Source organism: Rhinatrema bivittatum, chromosome 2, assembly GCF_901001135.1.
Source record: "Rhinatrema bivittatum chromosome 2, aRhiBiv1.1, whole genome shotgun sequence".
Lineage (NCBI taxonomy): Eukaryota > Metazoa > Chordata > Amphibia > Gymnophiona > Rhinatrematidae > Rhinatrema > Rhinatrema bivittatum.
In genome coordinates this window covers 589,281,462-589,293,730 of record NC_042616.1, presented here as the reverse complement: position 1 = coordinate 589,293,730, position 12,269 = coordinate 589,281,462, and the positions used below count along the sequence as shown (strand labels likewise).

At 44.8% G+C, this 12,269-nt stretch overlaps 1 protein-coding gene across 1 annotated transcript in view; it reads left to right on the top strand.

Annotated features, from left to right (window-relative positions):
- SMCHD1 (structural maintenance of chromosomes flexible hinge domain containing 1) overlaps window positions 1–12,269 on the top strand; it is a 1,156,633-nt gene that overhangs the window by 750,285 nt on the left and 394,079 nt on the right. The window contains 1 exon segment of the mRNA XM_029591083.1: window positions 2,969–3,084. Coding sequence (XP_029446943.1) covers window positions 2,969–3,084 — 116 coding nt within the window.

Sequence of the window (12,269 nt, the reverse complement as noted above, 5' to 3'; positions counted from 1 at the left end):
CACTGAGATCAGTACTGGGATGTGTATTATTTAATACATAAATGATCTGGAAAAAGGAACAAGTGAGGTGATCAAATTTATAGATGACACAATTATTCAAAACTATCAAAACAGTGGATTGTGAGAGCAGTAGAGGACTTTTTGAGACTAGGAGACTGAGCATCTGAATGGCAGATGAAATTTAATGAGGAAAAATGCAAAGTGATACGCACAGAGAAAAATAATTCCAACTTACAGGTACACGATGTTGGGTTCTGCATTGGGAGTCACCACCCAGGAAAAGAACCTTGAAGTTCTTGTAGACAGTACATTGAAATCCTCAGCTCAGTGTGCAGTGGCAGTCAAAAATGTTGTGTGATCCAAAAAGGAATGGAGAATAAAACAGAAAACACAATATTGCTTCTGTATCAATCCATGGTGCAACTACACTGTGAGTAGTTGCATACAGTTCAGGTTGCCCTATCTCAAAAAAGACAGAACTAGAAAATGTGCAGAGAAGAGTGACAAAAATGATGAAGAGAATGGAACCACTCCCCTATGATGAGAGGCTACAAAGGTTTGGACTCTTTGGCTTGGAAAAGATATGAGTGAGAGGAAATATGATGTTATAAACTTCTAATCATGAGTGGGTGGAACAGAAAAATAAATGACAGTTATTTCCCATTTCAAATAGTACTAAAACAAAGGGTCACTGCATGAAACTAACAACCAGCAAATGTAAAACAAATTGTAGAAAGCACTTTTTCACTCTGTGCACAATGAAATTGTGGAACATGTTATAAGAGGATGTGGTCAAATTGACTAGCATAGTAGAGTGTAAGGTTTGGACAAGTTTCTTGACAAAAAGGACAAAATTGCTGAATATATAGATAGGTATAGTTTAATGGGACAAAGCCTGCATGGATTTAGCCAAGGGAAGTCTTGCCTCACCAATCTGCTACACATTTTTTTGAGAGTGTAAATAAACATGGATAAAGGTGAGCCAGTTGATATAGTATATTTTGATTTCCAGAAAGCATTTGATAAAGTCCTCATGAGAGGAGACTTAGGAAATTTAAAAGGTCATGGGATGAGGGCAATGTCCTATTATGGATTGGGAATTGGTTAAAAGATAGAAAACAAAGTAGGGTTAAATGGTAAATTTTCCCAATGGAGAAAGATGAATAGTGACGTGCTCCAAGGATCTTTTCAGGGACCACTGCTTTTTAATATATGTATAAATGATCTGGAAATGGTAATGAGTGAGGTGATCTTATTTGCCAGTGACACAAAATTATTTAAAGTTGTTAGATCACAAGACGATTATAAGAAAGTGCAAGAGGAACTTGCAAACCTGGGAGTCTGGGCATGCAAATGGCAAATGAAATTTAATGTTGACAAGTGTAAAATGATGCACTTAGGGAAGTATAGTTGCACAATGTAAGGTTCCACATTAGGAATCACCATTCAGGAAAAGGATCTAGGTGTCATCGTTGATAATGCATTGAAATCTTCTGCTCAGTGTGCAGAGGCAGCCAAGAAAGCAAATAGAATGCTTGAAAGTATTAGGAAAGGAATGGAGAATAAAACAGAGAATATCATAATGCCTCTTTATCGCTCCATGATGTGTACTTCATCTTGAGTACTGAGTGCAGTTCTGGTGACCACATTTAATAAAAGAAATAGCAGAACTAGAAAAGGTAAAGAGAAGGGCAACCAAAATGATTAAGTGGATGGAACAATTCCTTTATGAAGAAAGGCTAAAGATGTTAGGACTCTTTAGCTTGGAGAAGAGATGGCTGAGGAGAGATATGATAACGGTCTATAAAATAACGCAAGGAGCTGAACGAGTAAATATTAATCAGTTACTAGGGGACACACAAAATTACTAAGTGATACATTTAAAACTAATAAAATATTTTTATATTCATTGGGGCGGATTTTCAAAGGGTTACGAGTATATCCCCGAGAATCCGCTCCTGCACATGCCGAGCCTATTTTGCATAGGCCCAGCGACGCGCATATGTCCCGGGGCTTGAAAAAGGGGGCAGGGAGTGGGCGGGGCAGGGCTGGAGCCTCCAGGCACAGCGGCCATTTGCCGCTGTGCCCGGGATCACGGGCCGGCTGTCGGCCGGCGCACGTAACCTACGTCTGCCCGGAGGCAGGCGCAACTTATATAAAGGTAAGGGGGGGTTTTAGGTAGGGCTAGGAGGCGGGTTAGGTAGAGGAAGGGAGGGGAAGGTGGGGGGGGGGGGGGCGGAAGGAAAGTTTCCTCCGAGGCCGCTTCGATTTCGGAGCGGCCTCAGAGGGAACAGAGGAAGGCTGCTGCACAGCTCAGCGCGCATAAGGTGCACAAGTGTGCACCCCCTTGCACACGCCAACCCCGGATTTTATAACATACGTGCGGCTGCGCGCGCATGTTGTAAAATTGGGCATAGATTTGTGTGCGCCGGGTTGAGCTCAGAAATCTACGCCTGCGCGTAAATCTTAAAATCTGGCCCATAGCATAATTAAGCTCAAATTCGTTGCCAGAGGTTGTGGTGAAAGCTATTAGTGTAGCTGTATTTAGAAAAGGTTTGGACAAGTTCTTGGAGGAAAAGCCCATAAACATTATTAAGGTGGATTTGCAGAAATCCATCGTTTATCCCTGGGATAAGCAGCATGGAATCTAACTAACTCTTGGGATCTTGCCAGGTACTTGTGACTTGGATTGGCTACTGTTGGAAACAGGCTACTGAGCTTGATGGAACCTTTGGTCTGACCAAGTTTGGCAAATCATATGCAAGTCAATAACACATTAGCCAGGTAGACTAAAGAAAGCTATTGCTGTCCCAGGGAGTGAGAAACAGGAAATAGGTTTACTTCATAGGATCTGCTAGATACTTGCGAACTGGACTGGCCACTGTCTGAGACAGGATTCTGGGCTAGATTGACTTTGGTCTGACCCAGCATGGCATGTCTTATATTCTTATGTTCTTTGTTTCCACAGAATTTATGGTCAGTGTTGTTTCTGAAGATAACAAAATAATTAGAAACCTCAGTCCAGAAAACATTTCCATGAAAATGTGGAAGGTACAGAGTACTGGAAGTCGCCCACCAGCCAATGTGAGTTTTTGAAAAATGTCATCTGTTCATATGTCTTGGAGAAGTTGGGGTCATTAAATGCTTTCTCTGCATGGAGTAGTTTTAGTTAATAGGAAAATGGCAGATTTTATTCTGGCAAAGTTTTAAGTCTTATGTCAACTGTTCTTCTGCCTTATTTTTCCTTGATTATGGACATTTTTTATTCCATTGGCTCAATCAGCTTTAGAATGTGCTTGGGATTTCAGGCAAAATTATACAATTTTATGATTTTTGTTTCCTTTTTTTGCAATGCTTTATGCCAGTGGTTCTCAACCTTTTTTCTGTCAGGACACACCTGACAGATGGTTCTCACATGCGTGACACACTGACCCATGATCGTCACGGGGCTAGATGTAAAAGTACAGTTTGCATCCACGGGAACCCCCCTGACCCACAATAATGGATGTAAAGCAGAATTATGACATTCTCCATACAACTCACCCTACAAAAAAGATGTTCTGGTATCATCTCAGTAACAGCAACTCAAACTCCATCTACTTCCAAGCTCAATAGCCCTACTTATGAAAAGACAGCAGTTTACCACCAATGCATGTCCTCTTGAGAAAACACAACAAATAAGACTGATAAAACTCTTACATGCTAGTAAAATATCTCATCTCGGTAACAGACACAGAACCAACCTAACATACCCCCAGGATCTGTAGTAATGCACATAAACTAATCCGCACACAGTTACACCTGTATTATGGAATACACTCAAACAGGAGCAACCCTACCTATGAAAAGGCAACACTATAAATATTAAATCAGGCCCTAAAAACCAATACATCTCTTATTAGGAAAACAGAACTAGCAAGCAGCTATAGATCCCCACACAGAAATAATTGTAAAACTATACTAATAAGCAGAATAAATGTTTCAAAACAGCTATGAACAGAATAACATCCAACAATTAAAAACTCATAAAAACTATTAAAAATTCTCCAAACACCAATAAAATATTTCAAAAAAAGCAGACACATCACATAATATTAAATAATTAAAATGGCAGTCAATCAAGAAAAATAAACTTAAAAAGCCACCTTTACTTACCCCCTCCAGCAGCTCTCCTACTCCTCTTCCATGCAGGCCGTAGCACACAGCAGAAGCAGCAGTAGAGGCTAAGCTCTATACTCATGGTCCTCTTCCTTAATGCCCATGTCTCTCACACACCCACACACCATACCAGTCATGCCCCCATGACCAGTTTCTGTCTCTCACACACCAATCATCTCCCAAACAGTCTTTGACACACACACCAGTCACCTTCCTGAACAGTTTCTCTCATGCCATACACACACACACACACAGGCTTCCCACTTCCGTGTTCTACTTTCATATACGGGCTTCTCACTCTCATAATCACTTTCTCTGTCTCACACACACTCACCAGTCTCTCACTCCCATGCTTGTTCTCTCCACATGCACAGGCTTCTCATTCACATAATCACTTTCTTTCTCTCTCACACACACAAACACACACCAGTCACCTGATCTCTCTCATGCATACACACACACAGGCTTCCCTCTCCCATGTTCTTTCAGATATACAGGCTTCTCACTCCCATGCTGTGTCTCACACACACCCAGGTTTCTCACTCCCATGCTCACTCTTCACATGCACAGGTTTCTCATTCCCATAATCACTTTCTTTCTCTCACACACATACACACACACACACACACACACCAGTCACCTGATCTCTCTCATGCATACACACACAGGCTTCCCACTTCCATGTTCTGTCTTACATATACAGGCTTCTCCCTCACATGCTGTGTCTCACACACACCCAGGTTTCTCACTCCCATGCTCACTCTCTTCACATGCACAGGCTTCTCATTCCCATAATCACTTTCTCTCTGTTACACACACACACACACACACACACACACCAGTCTCTCTCTCATTTCCATGCTCGCTCTCCACTGCACAGGCTTCTCATTCCCTGAATCACATTCTTTCTCTCATATTCACAAACACCAGTCTTTCTCTCATACACACCGTCACCTTACCAACCAGTCTCTCGCTCTCATGCATGCACACACACAGGCTTCCCACTCCCATGCTCTCTCTCTCACATAATCAGGCTTCTCACTCCCATGCTTTCTTTCACACACATCCAACCCCCCCCCCCCCAACAGCAGGCTTCTTACGCCCATGCTTTCTCACATACCCAGATTTCTCACTTCAATGCTTTTTCTCTCTCTCACACACACACATCAGTCACATCCCTGACTGTCTCACACTCTCACATACACATCAGTCATCTCCTTGAGCAGTCACTTTCATTGTCTCTCACATATACACATACATCAGCTCTCTGACCAGTTTCTCTCAATCACACACACGCTCTCAATCACATGCAGGCTGGCTGCTTCTTTCTCTCACTCACTTCCTCTTCCCCGCCCCTCCCCCAGCACAAATGGTAGCTGCAGCAGCCTCCTCCTCCAGCCCCTGCAGGCCAAGAAGGAAGAATCCCATCGGCCGCGGGAGCATCATGCTGCTGTCTCCTTTCCCGATTACCGGCTGCTTCAATTGCTCGGGGGCCAATGCTGCAGCTGCCACTGCTACTTTATCACGCGGCACTGCTCTTTCTCCTTCCCGCGCACCGCATATCACTTCCTGTTCCGGGTCACGGGGGGGGGGGGCAGGCGCAGGAAGAAGAAAAGGCCAGCCACAAGTGCCTCAGCTTTTTTTTAGCACTGCTGCCGTTCCCACTGGGCTTGAACGTGTTGATAGCCCGGCGGCAACGGCAGCAGGGAAGAAAGAGCAGCGGGAGAGACCGGGAGCACGCGACACAGCAGCCGGTGCTTGGCGACACACTGGTGTGTCGCGACACACCGGTTGAGAACCGCTGCTTTATGCTGATGTATCATGACACAATCTATAAAGTGTGGTTCCTTTGGAATGACGGTATATAAATAAATAAATAATGATAAGAAAGGTGTGCACAAGCAGTGTAGGTTTTGGGTCAAAGTCAAGGCTGGAAAAATTCAGGTAGCCTAAAATTTGGCTGTGAGGGAAAGCAGCTTCACTCGAGGAGATACCTACCCCAGGGCTGGTGCCGTCACTGGACATCAAAAGAGTTGAGGCTAGAGGGAATGGAAGGGGAAATGAAAAACAGTTTAACACAAAAAAGCAAAATAAATACAAAAGACAAATAGCTTATTTTTGCATATTTTTCTATGAAGACATTTTTTCCTTAGTGCCTAAGAATTTGGGCCGGCACTCAACTTCTCCTGAATTTTTTTCTCCTCTGGTCAAAATTTATAGTGAAAAGAAAATAGGTGAATTGATTTCATCCTTTTGTAGGTTATTAAATGTTATCTTTACATTTTTAAATACGTTAAATAAGGACTATTTCAGTTAAATGGTAAAATAGGGGAGAAATGATACATTTGACTACCTCCAAGTTTTCATGCACAGAAGGCAAGCCTCTTTCAACAAAAGGGAGTCTCTGAAACAAGAGGTAATGGGATGAGGGTGAACGGGGGTAATTATGAATTTCCTAGCGTGTAGCCAGATGGACTCAGAACAAGTGGGTATAGTGTGCTCGTGCTAGCAGTTGGAGATGGATCTGACGTCAGCACGGGTACATATACCCCCACAGGAAGTGAAGCAACTCAGTAATTTCCGTCTCCAAAGCAGTTTGGAGTGCCTGCACGCTCGCTGAGCGTGTTTTCCAAATCTGCTTTCTACTTTGACTTACTAAATTACTACGAACATACAGACAACGAGCCCCGCACTCCTGCGGTGATACCCTCGGGTCCCTCCCCCAGTTGAGTTTCCCGAGGTGATTTCTGCGATCCCTCGGAGGTTTAGGCCTCGGTCTGGTGGCCGAATCGCGGCAGGGATCTAGCCTCCGAGCGAGAAGGGCTCGGGCCTGGCGAGAGGCGCCTCGGTCCCGGCGTGGACTTCTCCCCGAGCGTGACGAGTTCGGCGGCTTAGAGGCAGCCGGTGCATTTCCTCGAGCGCGGCGGTGAAGGTATTTCCCTTCTCCCCCCGCAGCCGGAGACCGCCCGGGTTACAGCCGGGAAGCGCAGAAGATCAGGTAAGGCGTACATCTCTTACTTTTGGTCTCCAAGGTACGAGGATCGGCGGCGTTGCCGGTGGACGACATCGATGACCTTCCTTCGCCATCTTCCGTACGTTCGAGTGCATCTTCCTCAGTGCCGGAAAAGATCCAAACAGAGTACCGAGAGAAGCACCGCCACAGTCATCAATGAGACATTTTGGCCGATACCCCCCATCAGCAAGCCATCAGTATCAACGGAACCACCAACGAAAAAGTCCCGGGGAGAAGGGGCCCCATCCCCTTCTAGACCTGGGACATCGAGGCGTTCTGCACCGGTGCTGGGAGCCGAGACTCCACTGAAGCATATGGACCCTCTGGCAACGCCTTCTGAGCCTCCACCCCCAATAGCTGTGCCACTGATGCCAGCTTTCAGGGAAGAATTGGACAGGATAGTCCAAGAGGCAGTTCTCCAGGCATTTCGATGGTTCCAGTCTCAACTGGCACTAGCACCCATGCCGGCACCTGATCCGATGCCTACCATGCTGGCTTCACTGCTTGATGGTCTCGATGTCCTCATTGGTGCTTTTCCATTGGCACCGCTTCCTGCCATGCCATCGGCACCTCCGAGACCACCGATGCCAATTCTGTTATCCTCGGATGAGGAACAGATTTTACCGATGCCGGAACCAATTCCAGGACCATCTGGTGTCCTGCCACCGCGACGTCCATCGAAAGCACCGATCCATCGATGCCTTCACTTCCATCGATGCCTCCATCCTTTCCATCGGTGCCATCTCCAGATCTGGCCAGATTTGGACCAGTACCTCCATCTAAGCGCCCTCAAGGTGCTGAAGATACACCTTATGATCCCTGGGGTGACGATACCTCAGACTCTCAAGACTCGGATGAAATCCTGTCAGAGCCTTCACCCCCAGAAGAGTGCCGCCGTTCCCCTCCTGAAGATCTTACCTTTGCAAATTTCATTAAGGAGATGTCTGAAACCATCCCTTTTAAGTTACAGACAGAGGAGGATGCCAGGCACAAAATGCTAGAGGTATTACAATTTGATGCACCTAAAGAAGTAATCAATTTCCAAATACCATCACTAAAAACACGGCAAGATCTACTGTAGCCTTAATTATAGACAAAGAGACCTCATACAAATGTGGCTGGAATACCATATGCAGTGCAGTGCACAGGACGCCACTCAGGTAATACGGTGATAACTGTAATCGAAGTGCACCGTTATAATTGTTCAAATCATCGGTCTCTTTGCCCAAAAGATCAAGTAAGGACAGCTTGTGTCCGTTTACTAGCAATTTATGAGGCAGTATAACGTTTTACTTATCGTGGTGTAGGTAGCATTATATAGCGGGAGTATGCAGTCAGGGTTTAACAGTTGGCACTGGCCCGACACGGCTCGTGTTTCTTGCACCAGCTTCCCTAGAGCGTTCAAACAAGGTTTGCCTGTGAGCCAATTTTTTAGGCTCCGACGCCTTTGTTCATCGGATGATGACTTTAAACTTCAAGCTGGTAAATTGGCAGAGAGATTTCGTTCCAGGGGGTACCCTTATAATACTGTTTATAAAGCCTTCAAGAGAGCTTGGTATTCCCCACGGACAGCTCTGTTAGAATACAAAGTACAAGACCCGGTGACTTCAGATATATGTGTACTTACACACACAGACAAATCTCATCTCATTGTCAAAAGTATTCAACAACATTGGCATATCCTTCAGCTCCATCATGCATTTACTGACGTTCCTCTTGTTGCTTATCAGCGTGGTAAAAATTTGAAAGATTGTGTAGTACATGCGGCTGTCACTCCAGGGGTGATTGACAGCGCGCAAGGAATACACACAGCTTGTGGCAACTGTGATATGTGCTCCATTACGATGCAAGGTTCGTCATGGCAACATCCTAAAACGGGGTACATCTATTACAAACGATCATCTACAACTTGCAATTCTACTTTTGTAGTTTATCTCATCCAGTGCCCCTGTGAACTTATATATGTGGGCAGAACGAGCAGAAAAGTTAAAACCCGATTGTTTGAACACCGGAGTCGTTTGAACACATCTAATATGGAGGCACCGATAGTGCCACATTGCATTACTTTTAATCATACGTTTGACCAACTCCGCTGGACAATTTTGGAACATATTGTACCTAATATCCGTGGGGGTGATATCAATCACCTTCTTAATGTGCGTGAACAGTGGTGGATTTTCACCTTGGCATCCTCATCTCCGAATGGGTTAAATGATTCTGTTGAATGGACATCACTTATTTAGTTACTCCGCTCATTTTCAAGTTAATTGGCTCTTACGTCATAATTAATGAGTCCTTCCTATCGCGGTAGGTACATAATCCTTGAGTAAAATGGCGGATCCGGCTGCCTGACAGGACCTGCAGCCGAGTAGCAGACGCTGAGCGGCAGTACTGGGAATTGTAGGTATCTAGCATTACCATTTGATTTTTTGCAGTTTAGTAAGGAATTGACACAATGTGTATTTCTATTTTCAGTTGTGGCATTGCGAGGCCCCTGAGGAAGCTGGTGCAAGAAACACGAGCCGTGTCGGGCCAGTGCCAACTGTTAAACCCTGACTGCATACTCCCGCTATATAATGCTACCTACACCACGATAAGAGCGGCAGTACTGGGAATTGTGTGGCATTGCGAGGCCCCTGAGGAAGCTGGTGCAAGAAACACGAGCCGTGTCGGGCCAGTGCCAACTGTTAAACCCTGACTGCATACTCCCGCTATATAATGCTACCTACACCACGATAAGTAAAACGTTATACTGCCTCATAAATTGCTAGTACACGGACACAAGCTGTCCTTACTTGATCTTTTGGGCAAAGAGACCGATGATTTGAACAATTATAACGGTGCACTTCGATTACAGTTATCACCGTATTACCTGAGTGGCGTCCTGTGCACTGCACTGCATATGGTATTCCAGCCACATTTGTATGAGGTCTCTTTGTCTATAATTAAGGCTACAGTAGATCTTGCCGTGTTTTTAGTGATGGTATTTGGAAATTGATAGTTTAAGATTCCATCCCTTCGGACAGTTGGTTTTATAAGTCCTAAAGAAGTAATGGCAGTTCCAATCCATGAGGTACTCTTCAATCTCCTACAACGCAACCGGGAACACCCTGGCACAGTTCCACCAGTAATTAGAAAAACTGGTGCCTCCTACTTAGTCAAGTCAGCTCCGGAGTTCCAAAAAAGCCAACTTCCCCACCAATCTGTTGTTGTTGTTGAGTCTGCTCAGAAAAAAGTTCAAAAGATCTCGGCCTCATACTTCTGCCCCTCCAGCTAAAGAACAAAAATCCTTGGACGCCTTTGGACGCAGAGTCTTCCACGGCTCCATGCTGATGGCACGGATAGCAGCTTATCAGCTTTATATGACTCAATATTCCAGGAATCTTTGGAAAAAGGTCCAGTAATTTTCTGAAAGTCTACCGGATGACTATCAAGAAGGCCTTAATTCCATCCTTCGGAAGGGTCTCGATGCTGGAAAGCATGAAGTAAGGGCAGGATATGATGATTTTGACACCACCACAAGAGTGTCGGCAGCAGATATAAGCACCAGGCGTTGGGCATGGCTCAAATCATCTGATCTTCGACAGGAGGTCCAAGAAAGGCTGTTAGACCTTCCATGTACCGGGGACAATTTGTTTGGCGACAAAATACAGGAGACAGTTACACAATTAAAAGACCATCATGAAAGGGGCAAGATGGCGTCCTGACTGAGGCATGGACCAGAGCTACTCCTTACCTTTCTGCTAGAAAGTGTTTCCTCCATTACTGATGCCGCCAAAATGGAAAGGGGAGGTGAGGGTATTCCCTTCTATTCCCACTCAACTTTCAGAGCAGGCTCTGATAACGACCTTCCTGTCTCAGGGAGCTGTTAATTTCGGGGAGTTGTTTCCCGCGGCGAAGGCGCCTGGAGGAGAGGCATCTTTGCCTGGGACGGAGGTTTCCCTCAGCCCCCCCCCCCCCCCCCCACGAAACGTTCAACCGCCAACAGATAGAGGAACTTCGACCCTTGAAGCCCTGCAGGAGTCGCAGACTAATGATGTCAGCGGCACAAGTCTGCAGACTGCTTCGTCAGAGGGAGCGATTCAACCAGGAAGCAGAGAGGAATCAGTGGGGGGGAGAAGCTATAACTCTCGCTGGTTCTACAGTTTCAACTCACTCTGGAATTAACCCCTTAACATTGGGGGAACGACCTGAGGTTCCAGTAAGACCGGCTGTCGTAACTCTTGAATCCCTGTGGGAGCTGACTGCTGGTTTATCGATGGCTGTTATGGAATGTTATAGTAAGTTGGATTCATTTATGTTGCAAGTGAATCAAAAAACACTAATGCAAGACAATACCCTGTCATCAATTCAGACAGCGGTTGCTAAAGCAGAAACAGATATTTCACACATAAAAGATTTCAATGTGGCAACCATAAAAGATAGAGCAGCTCTCTCTCGTCGATTGGAAATGATTGAGAATTGGAACAGTCGCCTGAATTTGAGGCCACTAAACTTTCCACGAGTAATGAGAGAACTACCGATTGTTACTTTTAAAATATACCTTGCTGAGACATTGGAATTGACTGAACTGCAATTTCCTTTGATTAATAAGGTTTATTTTTTGCCTCCTAATAATGCTTTAAATCGTAGAAATGAGTCGGCTGTTCTCCCTATTGATTTTCAAAATGTAACCACATTTTTTGAATCTTCTGCCATAGAAATAATTTATTTATTTTATTTATTTAACAGCTTTTAATATACCGGTGTTCGTACAAGCACATCACGCCGGTTTACAATAAACTTGAGAAAGGAGGAAATTACAAAAAACAGGGAGTGGGGGACTGGAGCAGGAGCGAGAAAAAAAGGGGGGGGGGAGAGTGGGGAGAGAGGTAAAGGAGGAAAGACAGCAGCTGAGAAAGGTACAAGGAACGTATCAGTATTTACAAAACAGGTTGCTTAACGAGGTTAGAACATGGTTGGTTATTACAGCGGTTAATGCAGGATAAATAGATTATATAATGAAATATATTAAAGCTTAATTACAGCAGTTATGGTGGGTTATATTGAAAAGCTTATTAAACAATTAAACACATATATATAAAATATTAGCTTATTT